Here is a 16,636-nt window from a genome sequence, read left to right on the forward strand (position 1 = left end):
CAACATTATCGGGCTCTTGTGCTACGTCGTCTGATGAGCGTTATGGATGACCAGACTGGCAAGGATAAACGTGCTGTTGAACTGGCTCATAATCTATCACTGTTGAATTCCCTACATATGCAGAAAGAAGCCTGGAATCATGTTACACAGGCAACCATTGTGAACTGCTACAAGCGGGCAAGCTTTGTTAAGGATGTGGAGAGGAACGAAACCGATGCAGCTGTTGCAAACGCGTCAGATGAACAGGCTACTGACATCCCAGCCGGTGTTACTGAAGAGGAGTTTCATCGCTACATACCTGTTGATTACGATCTACAAACAGCTGGCAACAGTCAAGATATGCGCCTACACGCAGGCAACGGCTGATGATGAAACAGATGATGAAATGAGCAGCGAGGCACATGCTGACGAAATTCAACAACCTCCTCCTGTCACTTTTGCAAGAGCGCTGGAGAATCTCAACACCGTGCGGGCCTATCTGGAGGCCACTGGATGTCAGTGCTATGACAGTTTTTACTATCTGGCAGACGTAGTCTATGGAACTCACAGACCCAATAGTGTACAGAGGACTATAACTGATTACTTCAAGTAAGCCTATTACATGATTTTAGAAAAACCCCTGTCCTGCATGTAAAAAGGGGCTTTATACATGGAAAATCATTTCTAAAATGACTATTATATTGTACAAATAGGAAAGACTAATGCAGTCTTGGTTATCCTTGCTGCCTTCATGAACTTGAAATTCTGGCATCCCTATTGATGTCCCCACAATACTACAAATCAGTGCAGGCAATGAGGCAAAACCAGGACTAGATCAGCCTGCCCTACACATGTGGAGCCAGTTGGCAACATTTTGCACAGTGAACCTAAACTTATGGCCAGTGCTCTTTGCTAAAACACTGAGCCAGAAGTAGTTCAGGGTTTCCGCCATGGGAAAATGCTTAGTTCGTCTGCCCTAGTGCACTCTGGCATTATTTATTTGTATAGAGCTAGCAGCCTACAATGCTCCAAAATAATAAAAATGCAAATTACCATATTGTTTCTTGTTTCTAATAGCCCACCTCTTATAATGGCCCATCACTCATGCTTCTGGGCCAAAAATCCCTGCAAATTTGGTCTTAAGTCAAATCTAGATTCCTAGAATAATTGCCCATCCCCTGGAATTTGTGGTAACCAGCACTGCACTCCTCCCCCCAACCCACAATGACTAATCTTTCTTCTGACTCCTTCCGAATACGCAGATGCTCAAAGCCCCACATCAGCCCAGCCACAATCTTGAGAAGAGGGAAGAAATTTGGTCATAGCGGGTGGGGGGCAAGCAGGGAGAGAGCAATGAAGGTTGCCACAGGGAGCAGAGAAGAGAGAAATGGTGGTCATCACGGGGAGGTGGTGTGGAGGAATTAAATGGTGTCTCCATTAATAGCTCACCTTAGACTTCAGAAAATTCATTATTTCTAATAATATCCTGCACATTTGTTAGAAACAATACGGTATTTCTTTTTCAGTTAATAGAAGGTAAAATAACAATAATTAGGTCTTACGTGCATTTTCTTTCCCATCATCACGTGATATTAAAGTATCTGTCTGTGATATCTTATTTGAATATTTATCCACTGTATCCTTAGCACAAATTTTCTTCCTATTTAAAATGACAAATATTTCAATAAAAACAATCTTTCAATGTTTTTCACATAAATGAACAGAAATATAGCTGAATATATTAGTCAGAGACCTCTCTAATAGCAAACCACTGAGAAATTTTAGGATATGCTAATATGGCTAATACTTTGAAGGCTAGGGCCATTGCTAGATAGGCACTATAAACTGTATTTTATGTTTCTGATTAGACTGAACACATTAGTGTTAACTTTTCAGTAGAACGGTGCCCCCCCTTTCCCGTCAGGCATAACTTTAGACAAGATAACTGTTACTGTACTCACACATAAAGTAATACTCATATTCAATGGTGGTAAATGTACAAAATGTGACTTTTGTTGCTCTTATTAATTCCAAACACCCTCTATTAACAAAACTAAATCAACGATCCTGCTTCCAGCAAAAAAACCTCCCTTTGTCCACTAGTGGACGGCATCACTCAACCTTTTCTTTCTTTGTTGCATTTGTATCCCACATTTTCCCACCTATTTGCAGGCTCAATGTGGCCTACATTGTTCCTTAATGGCAATCGCCATTTCTGGAATGACAAATACAAGGGAAACTGTCTGTAAAATTCCCATATATTGCTCACAGTATTTCACAGATATATGCCCATGAAGAGCTTATAAGGAGCTATGCAAGAAGTGAGCATAGCAGTTTGAAAAAATGTCCTCAGAAAAGATTCCATATGCCCCAGGGGCACCAAGGAGTAAGTCTTGGAACATTTGGCCCTTTTGAAAGAGGATTTGACCATCATGGAATGGTGTGAAAACCACAGAAAGGGGTTCTCTCACCTTCCTAGTTGCACATCTCTGAGGATTCTGTGAACGGGTACTGTCACACCTTCCTCGGGAGAGGTCAAGGAACTGAAAATATCCAGTGTTTCTGTCCTGGGTTCTTCCTCCATTTCTAACTTAACTGGAATTACCTCAGTTATTTCCCTTATAAAATCAACGGAGAGAGATCATGTGATGCAGTGAACAGCAGAGGGTGCATTTACCTAGAGTTGCTCTGAGACCTCCACTAATCTGCAATCATCATCATCCTGTTAAACCTGGATTTTCGCATCTCCCAACATCAGAGATGATTGCAACATTGCATGGACAACTTGTTACAAAATTCACAGACCCGATGACCTCCAAATCCTAGAAAAAGGACCATGATCGTTGTAAGCCATCTGAAGACAAGATGGCTGAACTCCTGCAAGTTCTCCACTCTCATATTTTGGAGTTGGTCATCTCTGACCTCAACAAGTCAGTAGTTACACCGCTTGATCTTAGATTTATTAAGCTGTTGGAACAGATAGCCAGCATGCGTCAGCTCATCACAGAACTTTCAAAGATGACAGGAAAGTTAGAATGCAGAGAATGTAGGTTCACAAGATTAACCTCTTCCTCTCCTTCCCCCAGTCCATCCCGTCAACCCTCCTTCAACCCCTGCAACCTTTTCTTCCTTTTCTGAAGGAACTAAGAAAAAAGCTGCACATTTTCTTTCCTCCTCCAAACTGACTACCTGTTCTTGATCCTTGGTGCCTCTGGAGAGGGAGTCCTTTGGGGAAAAATATTTTTCAAAATTATATGCTCACTTCTTGCATACCCATCCATTTACTGAGCACTAACTCTGCTATTATCATCCCTTCTATCTGTCATATCCTCAATTTTTCACTTTCCACGTCCTGTTCCTGATACCTTCAAACACGCCATAGTTACACCACTCCTCAAAAAACCTTCACTGGATCTTACCTGCCCTTCCAACTATTCCCATCTCCCTACTCCCTTTCTTATCCAAGCTACTTGAATGTGCTGTTCACTGCCATCGTCTTGACCCACTTCAATCTGGCTTTCACTCTCTATCTTCAACTGAAACAACCCTTACTAAAGTCTCCAATGACCTGTTCTTGGCCAGATCCAAAGGTCTCTATTATATCCTCATCTTTCTTGATCTGCTGCTTTTGACACTGTTGATCACCACCTACTCCTTGATACACGGTCCTCACTTGGATTTCAGGCTCTTTTCTTTTGTGGTTTTCTTCTTATCTCTCCCTTTGCACTTTTGGTGTATGCTCTGGTGGACCTTCCTCCACTTCTATCCCACTATCAGGGCTCTGTCTTGGGACCTTCTTTTCTCTTTCTTAAATTGATAAGAAGTCTTTATTGATAGTCAAAGGGCAGGGAGAAATACAAACATCTGCCATCAATACAGACAAAAGCTGTTGAATCACAAAAACAAGAAAGATAATATATCATGGACAACAATCTCCCAACCTGTCCCCTGCACCAAAATGAAACACTGAAACTTCAAAACATTTAGGTTTTTTAGATATAACACCCCCCACCCAAACCCAACCCCATCTCCTAACCCTCCCCCATTTCAAGGAAACCAGGAACAGGAGAGAACCAACTGTAGTCCAAGAGATCATCAGTCAAGCAGAACAATGACTAAAAAGGTTCCCAGGTAACTTCCCATTTATGAAGAGAGTATCAGCAAACAGCTAACAAGCGCTGCATTTCACAAATGTGCCATAATTTAGTGAGCCACTTCACCAGTTAGGGAACAGTCTGTTGTTTCCAGTGTGTCGCCAAGGTCACTCGAGCAGCACACATAACATGCTGCAGCAAGAGAGCTTGTGGAGGCTTAAATCCACCGACTTTTTTGGGGAAAAAGGAAATAAAACTGGTGATCAAGGAATTGGGTGATCCAACCAACGCTGAAGTTCGAAAAGCCCGAACCTTCACACAAGTCCACCAAATGTGACCCATTGTACCAATCTCCCCGTATCGCCTCCAACACAAGCCAGATGTTCCAGGGAAAATATGTTGAAGGTGAACAGGCATTAAGAACCAACAAAACAAAACTTAACAGCATTTTCCTTAAAGGGCACTGAAAAAGACACCTTCAATAGCACTTTTTCCAGAGTGCTCTACTCATCCTCCTCTAGCCTCAGGCCCAACTTACACTGCCAATTCAGTCGATGTAAAGTGTAGACTGGTGAACATGAGCAAAGATGTTTGTATAGGCAAGTAATCAAACCCCGAGTATTCTTGAGTCTTCACAGAAGTCCTCCAAAAAAGAATCCTTCCGAAGTATCTGAGAACTAATGGAGGGTGAGGAGATGAGGAACTGCACACATGAACAGTAAGGCAGCTCCTATGGGCTTCATCATTTTTGCTGCACATGAATCACTACTGTGGCTTAGTAAAAGGAGCCCTAAGTTGGAGCAGCCTCCTGTGAGAACTCAGAGACATCATCTATGCTGTGAGGACTTACTATCCTGCTTGTTCGTGAAAAATAGAGGTTTCCAAAGCAAAAATGAAACCAAGCAGGTAAATTATTTTACAAATAAACAGCACAATACTTAAGTGAACACAGTATTTTATAAGACTTGGAAATAAATATATGATTAGGATTTTAGATAAGAAACTTGTATTTTCCATGCCTAATGTATAAATGCTTTCAGAAAACCTTCATTGAACATAAGACTTTTAACTGCTTATCAGTCACTCATTTGACAGAGGAAGGTAAGTATGGAGTTCAGTAGGGGCACACATCAAAAATTTGTATAATTTCTTAACTGAGAACTCAGAGTATTTTTAATCACATGTTAAAAAAAGAGGAGTTATGACTATAGACATAACTGAATTAAAACCAACCTTCCAGAAGAAGCTTTCAATGAACATGAGATCTTTTTTGTTGGTATATAAGTTTTCTTATTTCCTACAGATCCTTGCCAGGCTCCTATACTGCCTGATCTAAAACATAGAATATACGTAATAGGGAGATTTAAAAAAAACAAAAAACAAACACATTCATTTATACTGATACATCATAACGATAAGCATTTAAGCACAGAAAACAGTAACTTCAAAAGTGAAATCCAATACAGTAACAATGGTACGGATATTCACAACATTTAAAATGATTAAACCTGACTTTAAACCACATACATTTTGCTTTTTTAAAATATCCCTGATTATCCATGTAGGTTTTGTTCACACAAAAGTGTTTTAATAACATTTACCACAATAAAAATGAGCAAGTCGGAAGCATACCAAGGGTAGGGTCTGGTACTTAGCTGGTTAATACAACATTCTGTGCTAAATTAGTTAAATTTAGCAGGACAGATCTATATGAGGCAACAGCATACCTAAAAAATATTTGTATGGAGCTTGGGTTGGTTGAACAAAAAACCCCAAACAAACAGATGTTCCCCAACTCTTCCCTCCCTCCTGATGCCCAATTTAAAAAAACAAAACAATCTTCACCTTTCAAGTCCTGATCCTTCCCTCTCCTTTCCGGGTACCTGATAAGAAATACAGAATGTACCCCCAACCTCTTTGATGAACCACCAGGAGGAAAAAGCAAGTCATTCTGTCATCATCTTTCATGTGACTGATATATCTGGAGAGAAAATATCTGTGGGCTAGGGGAAGAGGAGAATTTGTTACTGCTTCCCCTTAACATCACTCCCTCACAGGCACAGTGCCACCTTAAAAATCAACCTACAGAGCAGGAAGATGACTCAGCAGGAGAACAGGGAAGGCACAGACAAGGCAGGATAAAAACCCTCAGCACAGTTCATTCAGGGAGGCCCAGAGGAGAGAAGCCCTCTACCTTATGTCTCTAGTGCAGAAGCTCTACTCAGGTGGGCCACGTTTATGTTGGAATCCTGCACAAACTGTGCTGGCCCAACTGTGCTGAATTTTGAAAGAAAAAACTTTAACTTTGAGACTCCAGGCCAGAGACAAGCTGTTTGTGCTGCCTTTTTGACAGACAGACTAGTGCAGAGCATGGGCAGAATTCTTGGGAACAAGGACTGACTTTTTGAATGTTTATTTCTCCTTACTTGTGAAAAGAGGTATTTTTATAAAGGTTTTCCCACTGGAGAAGGCTGTGTTACCTATAGAATAAGCCTTTTATAAATTACCCCACAGTATACGTGTGCTGTGAGTACACATTCCTATGTTAACATAATAACATAGTACACAATGACAGAAAAAGATCTGCATAGTCCATCCAGTCTGCTCTTCATTTGTTTTTTACATTATTGCTTGTCCTTGTCCTACTATATAAACGAAGAGTGACCGACGTCACAGATCTATCCCGAGTCCCGACGTTGTTAGAGGCAGTAACAGCGGCACGTAGAGGCAGGACCAGCGGATCAACGGCGGTCTGTAACAAACGCCCAACCCGTCTGCCCGGTCCGTCATTGCCACCCAGCGATTCTCCTCTCTCCCATGCCCCCCCCCTCCAGGCACCCACCGAGTCTCCGTCGCTCCTTTGAAAGCCCTGCCTGTCTGTAGCCTTCTCTTCTAGGTCGTTCCTTCAGAGTCCTGCCGTTGCGGAAAGAGGAAATGACGTCAGAAGGCAAGACTCAGAGGGAACGAACTAGAAGGGAAGGCTACACACGGGCAGGGCTTTCATAGGAGCGACGGAGAATCGGTGGGTGCCTGGAGGGGGGGGGGCAGGGGACAGAACTCGAAGGAAAGGCTACACACGGGCAGGGCTTTCAAATGAGCGACAGAGAATCGGTGGGTGCCTGGAGGGGGGGGGGGGGCAGGGGACAGAACTCGAAGGAAAGGCTACACACGGGCAGGGCTTTCAAAGGAGCGTCAGAGAATCGGTGGGTGCCTGGAGGGGGGGGGCAGGGGACAAAACTCGAAGGGAAGGCTACACACGGGCAGGGCTTTCAAATGAGCGACAGAGAATCGGTGGGTGCCTGGAGGGGAGGGGGGGGGGGCAGGGGACAGACCTCGAAGGGAAGGCTACACATGGGCAAGGCATTCAAAGGAGCGACAGAGAATCGGTGGGTGCCTGGAGGGGGGGGGGGCAGGTGAGAGAGGAGAATCGCTGGGTGGCTGGAGAGGGGGGGCAGGAGAGAGAAGAGAATCGCTGGGTGGCTACAGGGGGGGGCACACACTCTCTGTCTCTCTCTCTCAACTCACTCTCACACTCTCTCTTTCACACACACACACACTTTCTCTGTCTCACACAGTCATACATATACACTCTCTCACACACTCACACATACACACTCTCACTCTAAACTCACTCACACTCTCTCTCTTTCACACAGACGCACACACACACTTTCTCTGACTCTCACACACTCACACACACACAATCTCTCTCTCTCTCACTCTCTCTTTTTCACACAGACGCACACACACACTTTCTGTCTCTCTCACACATGCACACACACGTTCTCTGTCTCTCTCACACACTCACACATATACACACTCAATCTCTCTCTAACTCACTCTCACTCTCTCTTTCACAGACGCACACACACACACTTTCTCTGTCTCTCTCACACACTCACTCTCACACACACACACATGTACACACATACACGTTCTCTGTCTCTCTCTCTCACACACACTCACTCACACACACACACACATATACACACTCTCACAAATACACACTCTCACTCTCTCTCTCTTTACATTTCAGAAATAAAACATATTGCCCATTTGGCTATTTCATTACATTACGCACAACAGAAATGTCGCCTGTTGTAAGGGTCTTTACGGCTTGTATGAAAATATATGTAGGGCATACCCAGATGTACATCAGGCTGACTGAGCATAAATGTAGGATGTAAACTAACAGAGCCCAGTGCACCTCTGGTGGACCACTGCAGAACAGCTGCCCATTCTACCACTGATTTTTGTTGGTGTATTATTGATTGTGTATTATTTTTTTTTTATTATTATTTATTATGCATTTAAAAATATTACAACTCACAAAAGAGGTGATAAGAAACTTACAGAAAATTATTAATTACTAAAACAAACAATAATGTCTTAATTAGACAAAAGGAAAAAAAAATTACATTACTTCGACCAAGAAAGTTGTTTATAACATGATCCAAGAATCAGAGAAAAAAAGATAAAATTAGTAAACAGAAACTAAATGGAAAAATAAACTGTGTATATTGCTCTCCAATACTTCTTCTCTAGCCTACCTTATGCAGTGTGAGTCTGGGAATCAACTAATACCACTGGTTCCTCTCTACTTAACAAAAATTCCTCTAATTGTTTTGGTTCAAAAAATTGAAATTGTTTAGATTGATATAATATACAACAAATACATGGAAATTTCAAAACAAAATTAGCACCAAGAGCCAGGGTCCTCGCTCTGAAAGCCAGGAAAGCCCTGCGTCTTTTCTGGGTTTCTCTAGAAAGGTCAGGATAAACTCTAATTTTAGAACCAAAGAATAGGGAATCCAAGTGTCTAAAGGAAAGTTTTAGAACTGCATTCCTGTCCATTTCAAAGGCAAAGGTTACCACCATAGTAGTTTTTTGAGTAATGACTTCCAACGATGACTCTAAGAACGCTGTCAAGTTCATGCCTTCTCCTGTTTGTGATTGCAAAATTTCTCCATCTCTCTTTTTGTTAAATTGTAAATATTGTGCTCGCACAATAGGGGGAAGTGATTCACTTGGCATTCCCAAAGTATCCACTAAGTATTTCTTCACCATTTCAATCGATGGTATTAATGGGGAACGTGGAAAGTTTGTTAATCTCAAATTTAATTTCCTTGCTTGGTTTTCCAAGTACTCCAAGCGACGGAACATATAGTTCCGATCTCTAATTGTAGCCTGACCCAAAGTTTCTAAAGTTTGTAACTTTGTCCCCATTTGATTTAATTGGGAAGCTTGTTTGGTGGTTATCTGAGTCTGTGAAAGAACAGCTTCAGAAAGAACTTTTATTTCAAGCGCATTTTTTTCTGTCACTTTTGAGAGAGAGGAATAAAGTGAGTAAGTTAAGTCCCAGAGTGACTCCATCGTCACCACAGCCGGTTTTTCCACAGTTCCCAACATGAAGACAGGAGGTGGAGCAGTCAGAATTTGAGTCAAAGTACTCACAGTTTATGAAGGCAAACTAAGTAAATCGTCTCCTACTGACTCCATTCTGGGCAAATCCAACGGAGCGGGCTGGCTCCCTCCCTGTAGTTCTGCACTGCCACTTGGGCTCCGTATTACAGGGCCAAGGTCCGCTCTACTTCCTCCTGGCTGAGGGGAAGCTGTGCGCTGCACGGGGCTTAAAGAAACCCCGTTTACACTGCCGTCAGACGCCATCGCGGCCACTCCGGTAAAAGGAAAAGAAGTTTGTCTTGGGATGGTTGTCCACCCAAATTGCTCCACCGTCGGCTGCAATTGAGGATTAGGTCCGGTGCTGGCTGAGGGAGTCTCCCGCACTTTACCTCTCTGCTTCCCCATACTCGTGGGATTTGCAGAGAATCTCACAGCCTAGGATTCAGGAGAAACTTGAGGTACGTCCTTAGCAATTAACGTTTACGCGGCCATCTTGGATCCAAAGGGGAGATCTGTGTATTATTTATTGCACTTGACCCCCTCACAATCTTTAATTTATAGAGAAATACATCGCTTACAATGCCTTTCCCCTGTGGTTTTGAATGATTGTATTGAATGACAGGCATTTTGTAATTGGATAGGTAGATTTTTTTTTGGGGGGGGGGGGGGCTTTGGTAGACTGGTGTCATGGGATTGAATTAGACAGGTTCTTTTGAATATTTGTATTAAATGCTGGGAGCCATCTTTGGTTTTTTTTTTTCGTCCCCAAAAGAGAGTATAGGGGTGTAAATGGGTGAGTGTTTTAAATTACATTTTGTATATTTATGGAAGGAAAGTGGGGAAAGTGGGCTTCTGTATTTTAGAGGTTTTAAAATTATTAAGGTAATGTATTTATACTTTTCTAAGTGCTTGTTGAAACCCTGATGCAGAGCTGTTATTGACTCAAAACATGATCGGGTTGGATGGTTATCTGACATATAACATAAGCGGCTGGCACAAACAGATAAGTGATGATATGATAAAGTCTCTCTGCACTCACCGTTGTAAAAATGGTTTTTTTTTTAAGTGATCTATTCAATGATATATAGTGTTACATATGAAGAGTTTCTGGGCAGATGATTTTAATTTTGAAAGGCAACAGAAGAAGTCTCTATATTTGGAGCTAGCTTTTTGCCTCATATACGATTACCACAGAACTCAAAAAATATTTCTCTCCATTGATTAAAGAATTTCTTAAAATGATATAGAATTTTTTGTGATCTTTATTGGAAGTGTTTCTTCAAGAATATTGCCTTTATAAAATAGGGGGCTTGTTTTAAAATCAGGCCCTTTAAAATCAAGCCCTTTGTGTCTTGCTTCTAGGTTTTGTAATAACCTCCACAATCAACAAGTTCAATAAGTTTGCTGTGAAAAGAAAATGTAATCTCACCCTCAGTGAAGTTTGGATTTTAACCATGACTCCTACGTGTAGATTACTCCAGCATATTTATGGAAACCCTATGCAGTTGTATTTGGAGATCTGATACTATCATCTTGAAGGCTCTCTGTCAGTACACACCAGCTTCTCGCCCACCCATCATGTAGTGCTGTCTCATTTTTGCATCCCAAATGTACGACTGCATCTTTTTGCATTGAATTTCAAATGTCAAGCATTCAACTACTATTCAAGCGTTCTCAGATTCCTTCTTTTGCTGTCTGCTCACTTAGAGGTGTCCACTCTGTTGCAGATCTTAGTGTTATCCATAAAATTACAAGCCTATTCTTTCTAAGTCCTTCTGCAATAATTGTTCACAAGATATTTAAAGAGACTAGTACCAGGAGGCACTCCACTAACCACCTATCCCTCTTCAAAGTGAATTCTATTTACCACTCCATTTGCTATTACTCAACCAGTTTCTAAGTCAGTCCTCCATCTAGGCACCCATCCCCAGGCTCCTCATTTATTAGTGCACTTTCTATGCAGGTTAGTATTAAAAGCTACACTAAAATCCAACTAAACCACATTTAGTGTATACCCTTGATCTAATTATCTAGTCACTTAAGAAACCAGATTTGTCTGACAACCTGCCTCTGATAAAGCCATGTTTCCTCAGATCCTTCAACCTTCTGGACTGAAGGTAGTTCACTATCCTTTGCTTCAGTACAGCTTCCATGGTAAAATTATGTATAATCATACCTGATAATTTTCTTTCCATTAATCATAGCTGATCAATCCATAGACTGGTGGGTTGTGTCCATCTACCAGCAGGTGGAGATAGAGAGCAAACTTTTGCCTCCCTATATGTGGTCATGTGCTGCCGGAAACTCCTCAGTATGTCGATATCAAAGCTCCATCCGCAGGACTCAGCACTTAGAGAATTACACCCACGAAGGGACACTCTGCCCAGCTCACCACCGCCGAAACGGGGGAGGGGAATTAACCCAGCTCATCCCCACACAAGTGGGGGAGGGGAATCCGTCCAGCTCATCCCCGCGGAGCGGGGGAGGGACACCACACCCGCCGATGCGGGGGGATCTGGCTTATCCTGCAACCGCAACCGCGGGAGGAGCTGACTGACCCTAACACCGCCGAAGCGGGAGGGGTACAAAGCTGCCCTACAGCCGCACGAAGCGGGAGGGAGTGCCGGCAGAATTTATGTCTCAATCCAGCCCCGTAAAACGGAGGGGAGAGGAATGCAGCAGCTCACTGTAACACAAACTCGTCTCAACTCTTGAAGAATCCAAGTGAAAGAAGAACTTGAACACGAAGTCCTCCTGAAGTAACTGAAGGCTAAACTTGAACCTAAAATTCAACCAGAATATAAACAGTACAGATATCTGGGAGGGGCTATGGATTGATCAGCTATGATTAATGGAAAGAAAATTATCAGGTATGATTATACATAATTTTACCTTCCATATCATCAAGCTGATCAATCCATAGACTGGTGGGATGTACCGAAGCAGTACTCACCCAGGGCGGGACATAGAAATCCCTGACCTCAACACTGAAGCTCCAAACCGGGCCTCCGCCCGTGCAGCCACAGTCAAACGGTAATGCTTGGAGAATGTATGAGCCGAAGCCCAAGTTGCCGCCTTGCATATCTCTTCCAAGGAGACGGATCCGGCCTCTGCCATCGAGGCCGCCTGAGCTCTCGTGGAGTGAGCCTTCAGCTGGATAGGCGGCACCTTCCCCGCGGCCACATAAGCCGCTGCAATGGCTTCCTTGACCCATCTTGCCACTGTAGGCTTAGCAGCCTGCAGACCCTTACGAGGACCTGCAAACAGGACAAACAGATGATCCGATTTCCGGAAATCATTGGTCACTTCCAAGTATCTGATGATGACTCGTCTCACATCCAGATATTTAAGAGCAGAGTACTCCTCTGGGTAGTCCTCCCTACGAAAGGAAGGGAGACAGAGCTGCTGATTCACATGGAAGCGAGAACCAATCTTGGGCAGGAAGGAAGGCACTGTGCGAATAGTCACTCCTGCCTCAGTGAACTGCAGAAAAGGCTCTCGACATGAGAGCGCCTGGAGCTCGGAAACTCTTCTGGCTGAAGTGATAGCCACCAAAAGACTGCTTTCAACGTCAGGTCTTTCAGAGATGCCCTCGACAAGGGTTCCAAAGGCGGCTTCTGCAATGCTCTTAGCACCAGGTTGAGATTCCACGCAGGCACCACTGAGTGCAGAGGAGGGCGCAGGTGATTAACTCCCTTGAGAAAGCGCACCACATCTGGCTGCGAAGCCAGGGAAACACCCTTCAGGCGGCCCCTGAAGCAAGCCAGAGCCGCTACCTGGACTTTAAGGGAACTGAGCGACAGGCCTTTCTCCAGACCTTCTTGCAGGAACGCCAACACTGAAGAAATTGGAGCAGTGAAGGGAGAAAGTGAGCCTGCTTCACACCATGCTGCAAAGATACGCCAAACCCTGGCGTAAGCAGTAGAAGTAGAGCGCTTCCTCGCTCTCAGCATAGTGGCGATGACCTTGTCTGAGAAGCCCTTCTTCCTCAGACGCTGCCGCTCAATAGCCAGGCCGTAAGACCAAAGGGAGAGGGATCCTCCATCACCACGGGACCCTGATGTAACAGGCCCTGCTCCACTGACAGCCGCAGAGGATCGTCGACTGAGAGCCTGAACAAGTCCGCATACCAGGGACGTCTGGGCCAATCCGGACCCACCAGGATTACCCTGCCGGGATGCTTTGCCACCCGGTCTAGCACCCTGCCCAACATGGGCCAGGGCGGGAACACATAGAGGAGCTCTTGTGTCGGCCACTGTTGGAGAAGAGCATCTACTCCCAGGGATCGAGGGTCCCGTCCTCTGCTGAAAAAGCGCGGCACTTGGCCATTGGCCGATGACGCCATCAGATCTAGGCTCGGCTGGCCCCAGCGCTTCGTGATGTCCAAGAACGCCTGAGCAGATAGTTGCCACTCTCCGGGCTCCAAGGTATGGCGACTGAGAAAGTCCGCCTTGACATTCATGACTCCGGCAATGTGGGCCGCTGAAAGCTGCTCCAGGTTCGCTTCCGCCCACTGGCAAAGACTCATAGCCTCCTTGGCTAGAGGGGCGCTCTTGGTACCTCCCTGGCGGTTGATATAGGCCACAGCCGTGGCATTGTCCGACAGGACCCGTACAGGCTTCAACACCAGTACCGGGATGAACTCCAATAACACCAACCGAATGGCTCTGAGTTCCAGGAGGTTGATAGACCACTTGCCTCTGCAGGAGACTAGAGCCCCTGCGCTGTCCTTCCCAAGCAGTGGGCTCCCCAGCCCATCAAAGAGGCGTCTGTCGTGACGACAATCCACTCCGGGGTCACCAGAGGCAATCCTGCAGACAACTTGTCTGTCTGCGTCCACCAGCTCAGCGCCTTGTGCACTGCTGGGTCCACGGGAAGGCGCACAGCATAATCCTCCGACATCGGAGTCCAGCGCAGCAGCAGAGATAGCTGTAGTGGTCTCATATGAGCCCTGGCCCAGGGCACTACTTCCATCATGGCCGTCATAGAGCCCAACAGCTGCACGTAGTCCCAAGCCCGAATAGGAGAGGCTACTAGGAACTAGTCCACCTGAGCCTGAAGCTTGACAATCCGATTGTCTGGCAGGAACACTCTGCCCACTTGAGTGTCGAATCGAACTTCCAGATACACCAGGGACTGAGTCGGGCGCAGCTGGCTCTTCTTCCAGTTGATGATCCATCCCAGGGAGCTCAAAAGAGCAATTACCCGGTCCATAGCTTTGCCGCACTCTGCATAAGAGGGGGCTCGGATCAACCAGTCGTCCAGATAAGGATGGACTTGTACTCCTTCCTTTAGCAGGAAGGCCGCTATGACCCCCATTACTTTGGAAAAGGTCCGCGGAGCAGTAGCCAACCCGAAAGGGAGGGCTCTGAACTGGAAGTGTCGTCTCAGGACTGTAAAACGCAGAAAGCGTTGGAGAGGAGGCCAGATGGGAATATGCAGGTACGCTTCCTTGATGTCCAAGGAAGCCAAGAACTCTCCTGCCTTCACTGCCGCTATAACAGAGCGGAGAGTCTCCATGCGAAAGTGCCTCACTTCCAGGCCCGATTGACCCCTTTGAGGTCGAGGATAGGCCGGACAGAACCTCCTTTCTTTGGAACCACAAAGGAAATGGAGTAACGTCCCTTGCCAATCTGATTTTTTGGCACCGGAACGACCGCACCCCGGCGGATCAGGTTGTCCAAGGTCTGCTGCACTACCACAGCTTGACCGGAGACTTGCAGGGAGAGAGTACAAACCCGTCTCTTAAGAGTTGGCAGAACTCTAGCTTGTAGCCGTCTCTGATGACTTCCAGCACCCACGCGTCTGAAGTTATAGTGGTCCACTCGCCCAGAAACGAGGACAGCCGTCCTCCAATCTGCACTGGGGCGTGGACCAAGGCCCCGTCATTGGGTACGAGACCCTGGGGGAGGACCGGAGGGAGCACCTCCGGGACGGCGGTCTCTGCGAAAGGAATGCTGCTTGGGGGAGAAATTCCTCTTGAAGGAAGAGGGGGCAGAGGAACCCGACTTGCCCAGGCGGTACCGATGGGCTTCCTGCAACCGTCCTCTGGAGGTATCGGGACGAGTACTAACCCGAGCCCTGACCTCTGGTAATTTCTTGCCCTTAGACGTGCCGAGATCGGTCACGATTTTGTCCAGCTCGACCCCAAAGAGCAGCTTGCCTTTAAAAGGCAATCTAGCCAGGCGGGATTTAGAGGCGTGGTCAGCAGACCAATGTTTCAGCCAAAGCCACCGCCGCGCAGAGACTGTCTGAGCCATGCCTTTAGCTGAGGCTCTCCAGACATCATACAGCAAGTCTGCCAAATAGGCTAGGCCCGATTCCAGGGCCGGCCAATCAGCCCTCAAGGAATGATCCGAGGGGGAAGCCCGCTGCACCATAGTCCGGCACGCCCTGGCCACATAGGAGCCGCAAACTGAGGCCTGCAAACTTAAAGCAGCTGCCTCAAAGGACGACCTTAAGGCCGCCTCCAATCTTCTGTCTTGGGCGTCCTTTAGGGCCGTGCCACCTTCCACCGGCAACGCCGTTTTCTTAGTCACCGCAGTGATTAAAGAATCCACGGTAGGCCACAGATAGGCCTCACGTTCACTCACAGCCAAAGGATAGAGGCGGGACATAGCCCTAGCCACTTTAAGGCTCGTTTCCGGGACATCCCATTGAGCCGCAATTAAGGTGTGCATGGCATCATGCACGTGGAAGGTTCTAGGCGGGCGCTTCGTCCCCAGCATAATGGCAGAGCCAACAGGGGCTGAGGGAGAGACGTCCTCCGGAGAGGAAATCTTCAAAGTGTCCATGGCCTGTAACAACAGGTTGGGCAAATCCTCTGGGCTAAAAAGCCGCGCTGCAGAGGGGTCATCCGCTCCAGCCGAGCGGGGATCTATCTCCTCCAAGGAATCCGCAAAGGATCGTTGGGAGACCTCAGACACGCTGCCCTCATCTACATCGGAGGAGACAAAAGTCCTCCAAGGCCTGGAAATCAACCCGAGGGCGTTTACCTCTGGGAACCTCAACCTCTTTATCAGAAGAGGGAGCAGGGGCAGCGTTTTGCATGAGGAAAGCCTGATGCAGCAGCAAAACAAACTCGGGGGAGAAACCCCCCAGACTGTGCACTTCCGCAGCCTGGGCAACAGCCCTAGACGCACTCTCAACCGGCGCTCGCA

At 46.0% G+C, this 16,636-nt stretch overlaps 1 protein-coding gene across 1 annotated transcript in view; it reads right to left on the minus strand.

The window, feature by feature from the left end:
- ERICH2 (glutamate rich 2) overlaps positions 1 to 16,636 on the minus strand; it is an 83,584-nt gene that overhangs the window by 41,695 nt on the left and 25,253 nt on the right. Inside the window, exons 8-9 of the mRNA XM_030210434.1 lie at positions 5,307 to 5,405; positions 1,542 to 1,639 (exon numbers count right to left, since the gene is read on the minus strand). Coding sequence (XP_030066294.1) covers positions 1,542 to 1,639; positions 5,307 to 5,405 — 197 coding nt within the window. The remainder of the gene's footprint in view (positions 1 to 1,541; positions 1,640 to 5,306; positions 5,406 to 16,636) is intronic.

This window comes from Microcaecilia unicolor, chromosome 7 (genome assembly GCF_901765095.1).
Source record: "Microcaecilia unicolor chromosome 7, aMicUni1.1, whole genome shotgun sequence".
In the NCBI taxonomy this organism is placed as follows: Eukaryota; Metazoa; Chordata; class Amphibia; order Gymnophiona; family Siphonopidae; genus Microcaecilia; species Microcaecilia unicolor.